The 16,506-nt window shown below is 36.3% G+C and overlaps 1 protein-coding gene across 12 annotated transcripts in view; it reads left to right on the top strand.

Moving 5' to 3' along the window:
* Positions 1–16,506, top strand: part of DOP1A (DOP1 leucine zipper like protein A) — a 105,257-nt gene that overhangs the window by 31,886 nt on the left and 56,865 nt on the right. For all 12 annotated transcript variants that reach the window (XM_059177186.1, XM_059177194.1, XM_059177191.1 and 9 more), the window contains 3 exons: positions 6,164–6,334; positions 9,533–9,722; positions 12,899–12,997. In XM_059177186.1, coding sequence (XP_059033169.1) covers positions 6,164–6,334; positions 9,533–9,722; positions 12,899–12,997 — 460 coding nt within the window. The remainder of the gene's footprint in view (positions 1–6,163; positions 6,335–9,532; positions 9,723–12,898; positions 12,998–16,506) is intronic.

Here is a 16,506-nt window from a genome sequence, read left to right as displayed (position 1 = left end):
GGTCATTCTCCTGTTAAAAATCTCCATTGACTTCTTCCTGCTACTTAAAAGTAAAATTCAAAGTACTTACTCTGGCTTCTGAAGTTTTATGTACTTTGGCCCTGCATGTCTCAATTACTTCCAATTCCTACTTTTTTCCACCCAATTCACTTTGTTCTATGATACAGATCTCTTTGCTTATACTTCCTCATCTTTTTCTTTGTTTCCCTCACCCTCAATGCTCTAATTCAGGTCTCTGATTAAATATCAAATCCTCAGAGAAGACTTGCCTAGAGAAGACTTACCTATATGTAAGAGCCTTTCCTCTACATCTTTGTTGTTAATACCCTGTAGTTTCACTGCCACGTATTTAGAGGGTGGTATCTATTTATTTATCCTGGTTTGATTCATTGGGATTTTTACATCTGTGAATCAGTGACTTTCATCAATTCTGAATCTCTTCAAATTGTCTTTACTCCATCTATTCTCTCTCCGCTTTTTGGAACTATGAGTAAGCACCGTTAGGTCTTCTCACTCTGAGTTCCCCATCTCTTATTCTCTCTTTCTTGTTTTCAAACGTCTTGTCTGTCTTTGTTGCATTCTGGATAATTTCCTGTTACTTAACTTCTAGATTACTAATTCTCTCTCTTTTTTCATATCTGTGTGAAATTTTTTCTGATCATTATTAAGATGTAATTGACATACAACATTATATAAGTTTAAGTTGTATAACATATTATTTGATAAACGTATATACTGTGAAATGATTACCATATGTTTAGTTCACACATCCATCATAACCTCAGTTATGATTTTTTTTCTTATGATCAGAACTTTTAAGGTCTATTCTCTTATCAACTCCAAATACAGTATTGTTTTTTTGTTTGTTTGTTTGTTTTAAAGATTTTATTTATTTATTTGACAGACAGAGATCACAAGTAGGCAGAGAGGCAGGCAGAGAGAGAGAGAGAGAGAAGGAAGCAGGCTCCCCGCGGAGCAGAGAGCCCGACACGGGGCTCCATCCCAGGACCCTGGGATCACGACCCGAGCCGAAGGCAGAGGCTTTAACCCACTGAGCCACCCCCAAATACAGTATTGTTAACGGTAGTCACCATCATGTACATTATATCATCAGAACTTACTTATCTTGTAACTGGAGGTTTGTATCTTTGACCACCTTCACCCACTTCTCCCCCCCACCCATCCCAGGCAACCACCATTCTCTTCTCTGGTTTTATGCACTTAGTTTTCTTAGTTCCTGCATTTAAGTGAGATGCAATATTTTTTTTCCCTACTTACTTATTTCACTTAGCATCATGGCCTTGAAGTCCATCCATATTGTCACAAATGGCAAGATTTTTTTTTTTAAATGACCAAATAATACTGCATTCAGAGAGAAAGAGTGCACATGCATGCACAAGCACGAGCACGTGTGGCAGTTTATCTTTCATCTGTCAATGGATACAAGTTGTTTCCATGTCTTGGCTATTATAAATAATGCTGCAGTGAAATGGGAGTGCAGATATCTCTTCAAGTTCATGATTTCATTTCTTTTAGATATATATCTAGAGGTGGGATTTCTGGATCATATTGTACTTCTATTTTTAATTGTTTGAAGGACCTTTATACTGTTTTCCATAATTGGTGTACCAATTTGCATTCCCTCCAACAGCATACAAGGGTTCTCTTCTCCACATCCTTGTCAGCATTTGTCATCTTTTGTTTTTTGATAATAGCCTTTCCAACAGTTGTGCGGTAATACCCCATTTTGTTTTTGATTTGTATTTCCCTGGTGATTAATGATGTTGAGCACCTTGTCATGTACTTAGTGGCCATTCCAGTATCTTCTTTGGATGATATATCAGGTCCTTTGCCCATTTTTTAATTGGATTATTTGAGATATTATGCTGTTGACCATGAGTCCCTTATATTAATTTTGGATATTATTTTGGATATTTACTCTTTGTTAGGTATGTGGTTTGCAAATATTTTCTCTCATTCCATAGATTACCTTTTCATTTTATTGATTATCATTTATTGTGCAGTACCTTTTTAGTTGGATATAGTCCCAGTTATTTATTTTTGCTTTTGTTGCTTGTGCTTTAGATTTCATATCTAAAAAACAATGCCAAGACCAATGCAGGGAGCTTTTCCCCTATGTTTTCCTCTAAGAGTTTTATGGTTTCCAGCCTTATGTTTAAGTCTCTACTCCATTTCAAGTTAACTATTATGTGTGACGTAAGATAAGGGTCCAGTTTCTTTCCCACGTGCATATCCACTTTTCCTCTTTCACTCTTGATATTGGTAACTCAGACCTTATTTTTTCCCTTTGATCAGTCTTGTCAGGGGTTTATCAATTTTGTTAGTCTTTTTAAAAACAAACTTTTAGGCATACCAGGATAGCTTAGCCGGTTGAATAAGCCACTTGATTTCGGCTCATGCTCAGGATCTCATGATCCCCACATGGGGCTCCATGCTCAGTGCAGAGTCTGCTTGTCCCTCTCCCCCCACCCCCACCATCTGTCTCTCTCTCTCAAATAAATAAAATCTTTGGAAAAAAATTAAAAATAAAAACAAATTTGGGGTACCTGGGTGGCTTAGTTGGTTAAACATTCAACCTCTGGTTGTGGCTCAGGTCTTGGGGTCCTGTATGGAGCCCTATTTCAGGCTCCTCACTCAGTGGGAAGTCTGCTTCTTTCTCCCTCTGCCTTTCCCCTTGCTCATGCTCTCTTTCTAAATTAATCAGTCTTTTTTTTTAAGATTTTATTTATTTATCTGAAAGAGCAAGAGTGAGAGACCACAAGCAGGGAGAGCATCAGAGGGAGTGGGAGAAGCAGGCTCCCTGCTTACCATGCGGGCTTGATCCCAGGACCCTAGGATCATGACCTGAGCCAAAGGCAGACACTTTAACCAACTGAGCCACCCAAACAATGCTAAAATTAAAAAAAAAAAAAAAATTTTTTTTAAATAAAAACAAACTTTTAGCTTTGCTGGTCTGCTTTAGTGAGCATATATGTTTTTTCTTTAAATTCTGCTTGGATGTCATGGTTGTTTTTAATAATAATAAATACTGCATTCCAAAAAACAGCACTTTAAAAGAAAAGCCAAGAATTTCTGAATTTGTGTTGCTTATAATTCTCTAGTAACTGATAGATTTTCCTTTTTTAAAAAGTTATATTTAAATTCAATTTTGTTAACATTTAGTGTATTATTAGTTTCAGAGATGGTAGTTTCCTTTCTTAATGCAGGACTTTATAAGTCATGCCTGCTACTTTTCAGCTCTTCAGTAACACAAATTTTACCTTAAAAACAGTTATTTTACAAAATTGCAGTATATCTGATTTTTTCAGCAGGATGTTACCAGAATAGTAAATTATCTCTATAATACCACACCTAGGAAAACATTTCTACATTTCTAGATTTAGCAGACATTCTTACACAACATAGATTGAAATTATATTGCTAGTCTATATTTTTTCAAAGTGCATCTAATTTAAAAACTAAATTTTATATTAATGTTGGACTTTATGTTTTTCATTTGTAATTTTGTTAATCTCAAGGTGTATGGTTGTACATAATTATATACAAATACTTTTTTTTTTTTTAAGATTTTATTTATTTATTTGACAGAGAGAGAGATCACAAGCAGGCAGAGAGTCAGGCAGAGAGAAAGGGGGAAGCAGGCTCCCCGCCGAGCAGAGAGCCCAATGTGGGGCTCGATCCCAGAACCCTGAGATCATGACCTGAGCTGAAGGCAGCGGCTTAATCCACTGAGCCACCCAGGTGCTCCTATACAAATACTTTTAAAGTTGAACAAATTGTTATATGGCAAAATACCATATTGCTGCTTTAAGCGTTCTTTTTTTTTTTTTTTTTTTTTTTTTTTTTTTTTTTTTTTTTTTAAAGATTTTATTTATTTATTTATTTGACAGAGAGAAATCACAAGCAGATGGAGAGGCAGGCAGAGAGAGAGAGGGAAGCAGGCTCCCTGCTGAGCAGAGAGCCCGATGCGGGACTCGATCCCAGGACCCTGAGATCATGACCCGAGCCGAAGGCAGCGGCTCAACCCACTGAGCCACCCAGGCGCCCAAGCGTTCTTTTTTTTAAAGATTTTAAGATTTTATTTATTTATTTGACAGAGAAAGAGAGATAACAAGTAGGCAGAAAGGGAGGCAGAGGGAGAGAGGGAAGCAGGCTCCCCAACAAGCAGAGAGCCTGACGTGGGGCTCAATCCGAGGGCCCTGAGATCATGAGCCGAAGGCAGAGTCCCAACCCACTGAGCCACCCAGGCACCCCTTAAGCTTATTTTTTCTTAACATGATGCAGTACACAGCAGTGTTACTAAGAAGGCTGGATGTGCAGTTTGAGTACCATGAAATATTACATATAGTCAGCGTTTGGTAAGACAAATTTGGACCTCAGTCTAGAGATTTTACAGCAGTCATCATTTAGGTGACAGTTGAAGACGTGAAAATAATTGAGATCACCCAGGTACACTGAATGAGATTGAACACAATTGTGTTGAAAGACAAAGATGTAAGTGGAAGAAGAAGGACAGAAGTTACAGGATGGGGGCGCCTAGTTGACTCAGTTGGTAGAGCATCCAACTCTTGATCTCAGGGTTGTAAGTTTGAGCCCCATATTGGGTGTAGAGATTATTTAAACAATAAAATCTTTTAAAAAAGAAAGATAGAGAGAAGTTAAAGGGGGGAAAAAAGGAAAGTGGATGAAGCAGGACTTTGGCAAAAGCCAGCATTGGGCCCTGGTGCTTATGAAGGAAAGTAGCTTTGACTATAAATTTAGATCAGACTACCTAAAGTTGGAGGCAGGATGACCTCTATTTACTATATAAACTAGTAGCAAGTAGTAACCTCTATTTACTATATAAACTAGTAGCAAAACAATCTTTATGTTTTTGTTATGCACCTAAGTGCAAGAGGACTTGGTGCTAGGACCTTAGGATACAGAAACAAAAAGATAGGGCGCCTGGGTGGCTCAGTGGGTTAAGCCGCTGCCTTCAGCTCAGGTCATGATCTCAGGGTCCTGGGATCTAGTCCCGCATCGGGCTCTCTGTTCAGCAGGGAGCCTGTTTCCCTCTCTCTCTCTCTCTGCCTGCCTCTCCATTTATTTTGTGATCTCTCTCTGTCAAATGAATAAATAAAATCTTTAAAAAAAAAAAAAAAGAAACAAACAAACAAAAAGATAGTCATAGTCCCTTGCTTTCTGATATTTACAGAGCTGCCTATTAGAAATACTCAGTAAGTACAGAATAACTTACTAGAATAAGTAGGTATTGGACACTAACAAAACAGGAAGCCTAACCTGGTCTAATTTGAAGACAGTCTCCTCCAGGAAATGGCTTAGGCTAATTCCTGAAAGTCTAGAAGTCACTAGACAACAAAAAAGTTGTAAGTAAAGGAGTAGGAATTAAACCTAATGGACCAGCATATGGAAAGACCTAGACACTAAAAAGAGCATGGAAGGTTCTCAAACAAATCTGAAAGGAATTCTTCAGTATATGTGGAGCAGAAGGTGCAAGAGCAAAATTGGTGAGCTTATGTGGGCTGAACAGGTGTGTAGTAAAAAAATCAAAAAATGTTGAAAGCTACATTAAACTAGACTGATCTGAAAGGCAAAAGAAAGCCAGTGAAAGGTTTTCCCGAGGATAGGTGCTTCAGGGCAGTACTGAAGCAGTACATGGTAAGTCAGGATGATTGAGCACTACATAATAGTCGAGTCTTCTAGGGAAAAGTCTGGTAGAGATGGAGATGATTTACAGTATTCAAAGAAAAGTATCTGGAAGAGTGATGTGGAGAGAAAACTTGGTGACTTAATACAAGTTAGAGGAGAAGATTTTTTTTTAAAGGAGTCAAGGATCACTCCTAAATGTATAAGTTTTTGGTCAGCCAGATGGATAATGATGCCATATTTTGAAATTGTGAAATTTGAAGTCTTTATAAAATAGCTAGGTGGCCACTGGGTTTATGAATATGAGGCTTAGGTGAGAGACTCGTGTTGATTAAATTGATGTAGAAGAGGATATCATTTTGAGTTGATTAGGAGAACTTCTTATTTTGTCAAAATATAAGTCAAGATTTACATGTATATGTAGGTACATATGAATTAATGTTTTGTAGTTAATGTGCTTCTCCCCACCCCCTTTTGTTTCTATGTTTTTAAATAGTTCTGGGTTATTTCCTCTTCTTGCAAATGCTGCCATGTCTGTGAAACCAACATTGCTAAGTTTGTATGAGATCTATTACCTGCCTTTGGGTAAAACACTGAAGCCTGGTCTACAAGGATTGCTAACTGGTATTCTGCCTGGCTTAGAAGAAGGATCAGAGTACTATGAGAGGTAAGATGGTACTGTTATTAGTGCAACTAAGTAAGCAAAGTCATAGATTTGTCAGCAAGCATCCTTGGATCAATAATGTTTTAACATCACAAAAATTAATTATTCTAAACACTTGACCTGAAGGTTTCTATAACAACTAAAAAAATATTGTGGTATGTATCTAATTTGTGTATTGCACTGAAAATGTAGGTAGGTTATAAGAACACAAACTTGGGAGGTAGATGCACTGGGTTCAAATCCTGGCTCAGTAGACACTAGACAGCTTAGACAAGCTTTTCAACATTTCAGAACTTTATTCAGTTTCTTCATCTCTAAAACAAACAGTACTTATTCCATTCTGTTACTGTAATAATGAAATCACTTAGTCAAGTCCTAGCACATACAAGTTACTCAAAAAATTGCAACCCATAATTTAAAATAATCAATATGTAGGAACTTAAATTAATAAAACAATGGGAAATTGGACCATGTGTTAACAGTTTTTAAGTTATTAGTGATGGAAAAGAGCCTAACACCAAGTACAGTGCTGTTTCACTAGCTGTGACATGATGCTCTTGATATTTTAACTTCTTAAAGAAAATGAATTAATCTATTTTGGAGCCTATTACTGCTTCTGAGGAAGTTTATAGTTATAGACAGTGCATGATGCATTAACTATCTTTAGTAGCTTGTTACTAGTATTCTTCCCAAAAAGGAAATTGTGAGTTGAGGTGGCAAGAACAGAAAATGCCAAGCTTATTTTATGAGTACACTTAATGATTTGAATTTAAATAATTGATTCTGGTGTATTGTCCAGCTACTCTATTTTATTTTGGTTCATATGTTTCTATAATGCGATAAGAATCTAATCCTGAAAATACTGGATTACCTTCCTAAACTACTTGGAGAAAATAAAATTTATGTCTAAAAACATCATTTTCTTTTGTCAACTTTTTTACTCCCTTACAATTTTAGAAACATATGATGTAATTTCATTTAGTGTATAGCTGAGTTTTGTTTCTAATTGTTATATTTATTCTAGGGAAACACTTTATAAGTCTGCTAGTCACAATTAAAAATTTAACATAATGATTTTTATGAGTGTGGTATCTCTGATTTGTCTCGTTATGTGTCTTGGTCCGTTTGAGCTGCTATAACAAAATACTTATAAACAACTAATCTGTCAGTTCTGAAGGCTGGAAGTCCAGTATCAGTATGAGCAAGGTCATTTTCTGGTGATGCACTCTTCCTGGTTCATAACTAGAGCCTCCTCCCTGGTCCTCACACAGTGGAAGGGACTACGGAGTTCTGTGGGATTTCTTTCATAAGAGCACTAATTTCATTCATGAGATTTCCACCCTCAGGATTTAAGCACCTCTCAAAGGCTCTGCCTCTCCTGGTATCATTTTGAGAAGATAAGGTTTTAACATGATTTTTGAGGAGACATAAATATTCAGACTGTAGATTATGTTTTAGCAGTTATTCCACACAAATTCTAATAAAGGGATTTATAACCATGTTCTTTTAATCCAAAGATAAATTAAGGCCATGAGGGAGTATAGTGTTGGGTTAAATCACATAGCAAGTCAATAGATGAATGGATAAGGAAGATGTGGTCCATATACACTATGGAGTATTATGCCTCCATCAGAGAGGATGAATACCCAACTTTTGTAGCAACCTGGATGGGACTGAAAGAGATTATGCTGAGTGAAATAAGTCAAGCACAGAGAGTCAATTATCATATGGTTTCACCTATTTGTGGAGCATAGCAAATAGCATGGAGGACATGGGGAGTTAGAGAGGAGAAGGGAGTTGGGGGAAATTGGAAGGGGAGGTAAAGCATGAGAGACTATGGACTCTGAAAAACAACCTGAAGGTTTTGAAGGGGCGGGGAGTGGGAGGTTGTGGGAGCCTGGTGGTGGGTATTAAGGAGGGCACGTATTGCATGGAGCACTGGGTGTGGTGCAAAAACAATGAATACTGTTACGCTGAAAAGAAAATTAAAATAAATAAATAAATAAATCACATAGCAAGTAAACAGTAAAATGCATCATCAGATTCTTTTGATTCTGACTACTATACTACAATATAATAAATTTTTAGGTATTATGTTATTCTCTGCTTGAAGCAAATCAAAAGTAATTTATTTTTAAATATAGTCCCTAATAAAGCAATAATGCATCTTTGATTTTGTTACAGGTCTGATTAAATTTTTATGAATTGCAGGATGTGAGGGCAATCTCGGTGTGACATCTGTCACCCCATGGATCACTAGGGTTGATTCAACTGACCTGGCTGGCTAGGCAGGTGTCCTCTTCTTCCTTCACTGTTCCATGTGTGTCCCTCCTGAAGCTGTGTGCTTGATCAAAGTGGACAGCCTTCCACAATAGAGGCGGACTATTCTTTGGTCAAGGCTATATTGGTTGCTGTGCTCCCCTGCAAGAATCTCCAGCAAACTTTTTCAAAGTTATTGTGAATTATATAATATGATTTCAAAGAAAAGGAAACATTTGGAAAACGTCCTTTCAGAATTCATAGGGAGAGCACCTGGGTGGCTCATTTGGTTAAGCATCTGACTCTTGATCTCAGCTCAGGTCTTGATCTCAGATGGGTCATGAGGTCAAAGCCCCATGTTGGGCTCCACATTGGGTGTGGAGCCTACTTTATTTTATTTATTTATTTTTTTTAAGATTTTATTTATTTATTTTACAGAGAGAGATCACAAGTAGGCAGAGAGGCAGGCAGAGAGAGAGGAGAAAGCAGGCTACCTGCTGAGCAGAGAGCCCGATGCGGGACTAGATCCCAGGACCCTGAGATCATGACCTAAGCCAAAGGCAGAGGCTTAACCCACTGAGCCACCCAGGTGCCCTGGAGCCTACTTTAAAAACAAAAAAAATTCATAGAAATTCAACAGAAAATATATTCTGCTATAGGATTACTGTTAACTAAGATGTATGGGACTGAAGATTCTTTTACAGATCAGGACATGGAACTAGAGAAAGATTAAGTGACTTCTCCATAGTAAGTCAATGGGGGAGCCAGGACTGAAATCCAGTCCTCTTGGAGAATACACTTTTAGTCTATCACACTTGTGTCCAGGGCAAAGCATGGAACAATAGTGTGAATGCTTTCATACATTCCTGAGGAGAATAATTTCCTTTTAGCAACATGAAACTAAATGCTTGTCTTCTTAAGCCACTTTGTTTTGTCCCTCAGAACAAACACCTTGTTGGAAAAGGTTGCTGCTGCAGTGGACCAGTCAGCCTTCTACAGTGCCCTCTGGGGTAGTCTCCTTACCAGTCCTGCTGTACGGTTACCAGGAATCACATATGTCCTCGCCCATTTGAACAGGAAGCTTTCCATGGAAGATCAACTTTATATAATTGGCAGTGATATTGAACTAATGGTATGTCTATGTATGATTGCTCACATAACCTACTTCTTCAGAGCCAGGCACACTGTTCCAGACAGATGGTGAGAATTGTGCCACAACCAGAGTTCCTGTTTCCATGGAACTTGCATTTTTCATCAAGGAAGCTTAAAGACCAAATTAGTCGCTAAATGTTGTTTTTAAAAGCGTCAAAAAATTTTTTTCATGGAAAAGGAATTGTAGATTATATGTTGTCTTCAGCTGTTATTCAAGCAAATAAATGGTCTTTATTGCCATCTTGCTAACTGATCAGACCTCTGTTAACACAGCCACATTAATTATATCATTCCAAAGGAGACATTTTCAGTCATAGCTTACATTATAGGAAAGATGGATTTTCAACAAAGTGACAGCCAGATTCTTTTTTGAATTTGTACAAGAAGATACAGAACCAAAGGAGATGGTGAAAGATAGTACCCCAAAAAACACATTGATTGCTTATACTTTTTAATTTCTAGATTAAGAACAGAAGGAAACCTTTTCTCTCTCTAGAGTGCTATACTATGAAAATTAGCAAGGAGTAAAAAACAAACCCTCAAAGGTCCCTATGAAAAGTTTTTTTTTAATTATGGTTAATCATCCTGCACTTTTTTCCTATATGATTATAAAATGACCGAGATTTTTATGCAGATTTATGGTCACATGTATTAAACTCTAATTAACATACATGGAAAATAACAACTTGTGTGTACAGTTTATGAATTTGGATAGAGCCTACAGCCAAGTAACCAATACTACAGTCAAAACAAAGACTATTCACATCACTCCAAAAAGTTCTTCTGGGCCCCTTTGTAGTTATTTCTCTTCTCCTATACTCCCAGGCCCTTGCAAATACTGGTCTGATATCAGTTCCTGTAGTTGTACTTCTTCTAGAGTACTATATAAATGAAATCATACAGTATCAGCCATTAAGTCTGGTTTCTTTCACTTTGGAGAACACATTGGAGATTCATCCATGTATTTATGCGTATCAGTGGTGTGTTCCTTTGCATTGCTGTGTAGTATCATGTTGTATGAATGTACTACAATTTGTTTATTCATTCACCAGTTAATGAACGTTTGTTTCTCGTTTGGGCAATAATGAATAAAGCTTCTGTAAACAATTGGATACAGTTATTTGTGGAGACCTATGTTTTTATTTCTTAGGGAAATACCTAGGAATGAGATTCTTGGTTCACTTGGTAAATATACATTTTTTAAATAACAACTTTATTGAGGTACAGTTCACATACCATAATGTTTATCCTTTGGAATTATATAATCCAGTGGTTTTTAGTATATTCACAAAGTTGTGCAGATATCACTATCTAATTTTTAGAACATTTTCATCACCTCAAAAAGAAACCCCATAGCCATTAATCACACCATGTTTTTCCCTCACTCTTGCCCCGGCAACCACTAATCTTTCTGTTCCTATATATTTGTCTATTCTGAACATTTCATACAAATGCAGTTATATAATATATAGCCTTTTATGAATGACTTCTTTCACTTATCAATATTTTTAATATTCATCCATGTTGAGCTGGTATCAATACTTCATTCCTTTTTATGGTTGAATAATAGTGCATTGTGTGGATAATACCACATTTTATTTATCTGTCCATCAGATAAGTTTTTGGCTATTATCAATAATGCTCTGAACATGACATGTAAGTTAATAGATACCTTAGCAGGTGTAAAATATTATTGTTTTGATTTGCACTTCCCTAATGACTAATATATTGAACATATTTTCTTATGGTTATTGTCATTTTTAAATCTTCTTTGGAGAAGTGTCTCCTCAAATTCTTTGCCTGTTATTTAAGTTGAGTTATTTCGCTTTTTGTTGTTGAATTGTAGTTCTTTATATATTCTGGATGTTAAGACCTTTGTATATATGATTTAAAACCATTTTTGCCCGTGCTATGGACTTGTCTTCTTCTTTCTTAATACTGTCCTTTGAAGCAGGAAAATTTTTATTTTGATAAAGTCCGGTTTATCTGCTTTATCTTTCCGCATTTGTGCTTTTGGTATTAGATATTTTCTAAGAAATTTTATCTAATCCAAGATCACAAACAGTTATACCTGTATCATCTTTTAGTGTATGTTTAAGTTTATAAGAAACCACCAAACTATTTTCTGAAATGACTATACCATTTTTATGCAGATTTTTAAATGTATTGTTACATTTCCTTTTAATAACTTAATGGAAATTTTAAGCAAGTCACTTTTTTTTCTTTAAAAAACAAATGACATAATTGGAAAACTATTTGTAATACATCACAGAGGACTATCCTTCATTATTATTCAGAGAGCTACTATAAATAAGTAGGCAAATATTAATAAGTATAAAAATGGATTTGAACAGAAAGGAAATAAAACTAACTCAAACATATGAAAAGACGCTCAACATTACTTACGATAGAAATATAAATATAACTACACTGGGATGCCAACTTTCACTTATCAGATTAGCAAAAATGAAAAAAAAACCATACATGAGTAAACATGGAAATATAAAAATTTGTCACACAAAGTTGGTGGGAATATAAATATATATAACCTTAATGAAATGCATTGCATTATTTATATTGCAAATGCATATACCCCAGGACCCAGCAGTTCTATTTCAAGGGATTTATCCTGTAAGAGTACTTGTACATCAGTATATTGCAGCATTATTTACAATAGCAAATATTTACAAACAGCATAAATATCTTTGATCAGAAGCCTGTTAAAAAATTAGCATTCATCTATGAAATAGAGTATTTCTTTAGCCACAAAAAAAATAATGAAGCTCTGTATATAGTGTTAAGGAAAGATCTCCAAGATCTGTTATTAAAAGAAAAAGGCAAAATTTGGGATATATGCATGTATGTTTTTATTTACTTATATTCGTAGGAAATATTCACTGGTTATACTGGCTGCATGCAAAAAAGGAAATTGAGTGGTTGGGAGACAAGTGTGGGAGAGAACTTTTTGCTGTATATACTCTTGTATACCTTAATTTTTTTAAACCATCGTAATATATTTACCTATTCCAAATACTGTAAATACATTTAACCAGTGATAAGAAATTAAGAAGGTTGGAGAAAATGAAGTGTTCCACTTGCATGGTAAATCTTTCCCAATGTAACAGGCAATAGATACTAAAGGCTCTCTTATTTCAGGTAGAAGCAGTAAGTACTTCAGTGCAGGACTCAAGTGTACTTGTACAGAGAAGCACGCTGGACCTCATACTCTTCTGTTTTCCATTCCACATGAGTCAGGTAAAACATTAATAATGATATTAATATAAGGAATTCTTTGGAAAATCATAGGTTCCTGATGTGTAGTTATTTTTTAAGTTGGATTTAAGTTGAATTCTTTTGTTTTATGAATGGGTAAGTGCAATACATACTACATACAATACATGCAGAGCTTGAACTCATAACTCTAAGATAAAGAACCGTAGTGAGATCAAGAGATGAACACTTAACCAACTGAACCAGGTGCCCCCAACAGTTCCTTTTTTAAGGAGTAGAATTTGTGGAAATTTTGGGTTGTGGGGAAGTTTATTAATTTGCTCAAGAATATGGGAATTGAAATAGATTATTTCATACCTTTAAAAAGAGTTCTAACCTATAAGAAACAAGAGATAATCATTGCTAGCTCTGAGTGAGGCAGGACTCTGAGACCCAGGCCTTCTGCTCAGCTGTTATGTCTGTCCTTTTCTTGGCTTGGCGATTTGGTGATGTATGTCAAACTCTTAGCAGAGTTGGCTGTTTAAAAGTCAAATATTCAGTCACTATGACATTCTCTAGTACTTTTATTACAAATGAGAACAGTTAACAAATCATGAGTGAAGTGTTTCATTGGTGAAAATGTAATCTATGTCTTCATTTTTAACCCACTGAGCCACCCAGGCACCCCTCAATGTCTTCATTTTTAAAGAGGTAGTCTGAATTCTTTTGAGTTCTAAACTTTGATGAGTTATGTAGAACACCAATATGTGAACATTCAGAATGGAAGAACAAAAGTAATAAGATGGAAAATTTCTACCCTGGAAAAGGATGTTTATTTCTAAAAAGTCATTAGCAGAAAAGACTATTATTTGGGGGTTTGTAAGAACTATGGTTAGTAGATAACTAGTGAATTTTCATTATCTGTCATGCTCACATTTTTCTTTATTACTTTATTCAGTTTGAAATTGAATTATTAATAATTGGAGAATTTCACACTTCATTGCCTATTGTCCCTAATTGGAACATAAACTGTCTGCTTTGCTGTTTTTGAGATTTTCCACTCTTAAACCAGAGGCTTTTATTGTATCTCTTGCTTTTCACAAACACCTGCTGGGACATCAGCATAGTCTAAATTTATCAGTACAAGGGTATGCAAACAGCTCATCAGGTAGTAATGAGTTCGACTTTTTTAAAGATTCATAAAAGAAAGCAAAGAAGAATATGCTAAAGTAATGTATATGGCATAAAAGCCTAAAATATTTATTACATGGGTCTTTATTGAAAAAAATGTATTGACCTTTACTCTTAAGCTTTCCCATTGTTTTCTTCCCTTCTAAGCATTCAGCATTATTAGTCGTTCAGTATACTGATGGGTGACTCAGCAAGATCTGAGGGATTAAGTCATGGTAGATTTAAATTGAGAAGAACTTAAGTTTGTAATCTCATTAGACCAGTATTTCTCAACCTTTTGTTTAGCTGAATTTTCTTTGATACTTTTTTAATATACCAGCCAGAAGATTTTCTTAAGCCTTATCTTTTATAATTTGTATAATAAAACCAATAACTGTTTGTTTTTTTTTAAATAGGTCCCCTACCCAGACCCAGTTACATCTTCCCCCTATTACTCTACTGGATTTTTAGGTTACTGAGAATAGGGATGAAGACAAATCATCTTTGTTCCCCACATTTCCTCTTTTCATATCTTTCATATATAATAAATTTTAAGCAAATACTGATTGTAATCGTAACTTAAGAGAGCCTTCATTACATTGTCCCAAAAGTGATTGCTGTTAATAGCTTCAGCAGTTAATGGGTTCCTAGGATCTCTCTACTTATTTCATGGAAAGTTGGCCCAATCTCGAATAATAATTCCATAGTAGGAATGTGTGGTAATGTCAACGGTAGTCAAGAAGTGACTTCTTACTTTCTTAAGAGTAGTTTGGGAGAGGGGAAGGTGCATGGGTGGCTCATTCAGTTAAGCAACTGACTCTTAATTTCAGCTCAGGTCATGATATCAGGGCCCTGAGATGCAGCCTGTATCAATCTCCACACTCAGCAGGAAGTCTGCTTCTCTTCCTCTCTCTCTCTGTCCCTGCCCTCTCCCCACACGCTCACATTCTCTAAAATAAATAAATTTTTTTAAAGAGAAATTTTGTTTTTGTTTTCAAAATATGATTTGGAGACATTAGTATTTTTTAAGAAAAAAAAAATTTTTTTTAATTTATTTGAGATTGAGAGAGAGAGCAAGCACATGTGCAGAGGGGAGGGGAGAGGGAAAGAAGGAGACTCCCTGCTGAGCATGGAGCCAGACAGGGGGCTTGATCCCACAACCTTAAGATTGTGACCTGAGCCAAAATCAAGAGTCCAACACTTGAAAAAAAAAAAAAAGAAAGAAAGAAAGAAAGAAAAAAAGAGAGAGTCCAATGCTTGACCAACTGAACTACTCAGGCACCCCAAGACATTCATACTTTTCAGGATTTGTGAAAATACCTGTAATCTTCATATCTGATGTTAGATCAGCAGTTCTCAACTGCTTTAGTTTTAGGACCCTATTACACTCTTTAAAAATATTGAAGATCTGGGACGCCTGGGTGGCTCAGTTGGTTAAGCAGCTGCCTTCGGCTCAGGTCATGATCCCAGCGTCCTGGGATCGAGTCCCACGTCGGGCTCCTTGCCCCGCAGGGAGCCTGCCTCTCCCTCTGACTCTGCCTGCCTCTCTGCCTGTGCTCTCTCTCTCTGACAAATAAATAAATAAAATCTTTAAAAAAAAAAAAAAAAAAAAAAAAAAAAAATATTGAAGATCCTGGGGTGCCTGGGTGACTGAGCTGGTGAAGCATCTGCCTTCGGCTCAGGACATGATCTCAGGGTCCTGGAATCACGCCTCATGTCCAACTCCTCCCCCCTGCTCGTATGCTCTCTCTCACTCTCTGCCTCTCAAATAAATAAATAAAATTGATGATCCTGGGGCACCTGGGTGGCTCAGTTGGTTAAGTGTCTGACTCTTGATTTTGGCTCAAAGAGTGATCTCAGGGTCTCAAGGTCCTGGGATGAAGCCCCACTTGGGCTCCCTACTGAGTGAGAAGTCTGCTTGAGGATTCTCTCTCTCTTCTTCATCTGTTCCTTCCCCTGCTCATATGCTTGCTTGCACGTGTGTGCCTGCTCACTCGCTCTCTCTATAAAATAAATAAGTCTTGAAAAAGAATATTGAGGATCCTAAAAAAATTCTTTTGCTGATGTAGGTTATATCTGTTTAAATCATTAGAAATTAAAACAGAGATTTTTAAATATTTACTAATTCATTTAAATACAACAGGTAACAGATGACTCAGTCAGTTGGGCATCTGCCTTCAGCTCAGGTCATGATTTGGGGGACCTGGGCATCAGTCCCAAGTTGGGCTGTTTGCTAGGTGGGGAGTCTGCTTCTCCTTCCGTGCTCTCTCTTTTTCAAATTAATAGGTGAAATCTTAAAAATAAATAGAAATAAAGATAACAGTAACAAAGTTATCATGTTTGTCTAGATAACATTTTATAAAGTAACTTTGCCAACACATTAA

Source organism: Mustela lutreola, chromosome 6 (assembly GCF_030435805.1).
Source record: "Mustela lutreola isolate mMusLut2 chromosome 6, mMusLut2.pri, whole genome shotgun sequence".
Lineage (NCBI taxonomy): Eukaryota > Metazoa > Chordata > Mammalia > Carnivora > Mustelidae > Mustela > Mustela lutreola.
The sequence above is the reverse complement of the archived record's forward strand: the minus strand, read 5'-3'. Positions and strand labels throughout refer to the sequence as shown.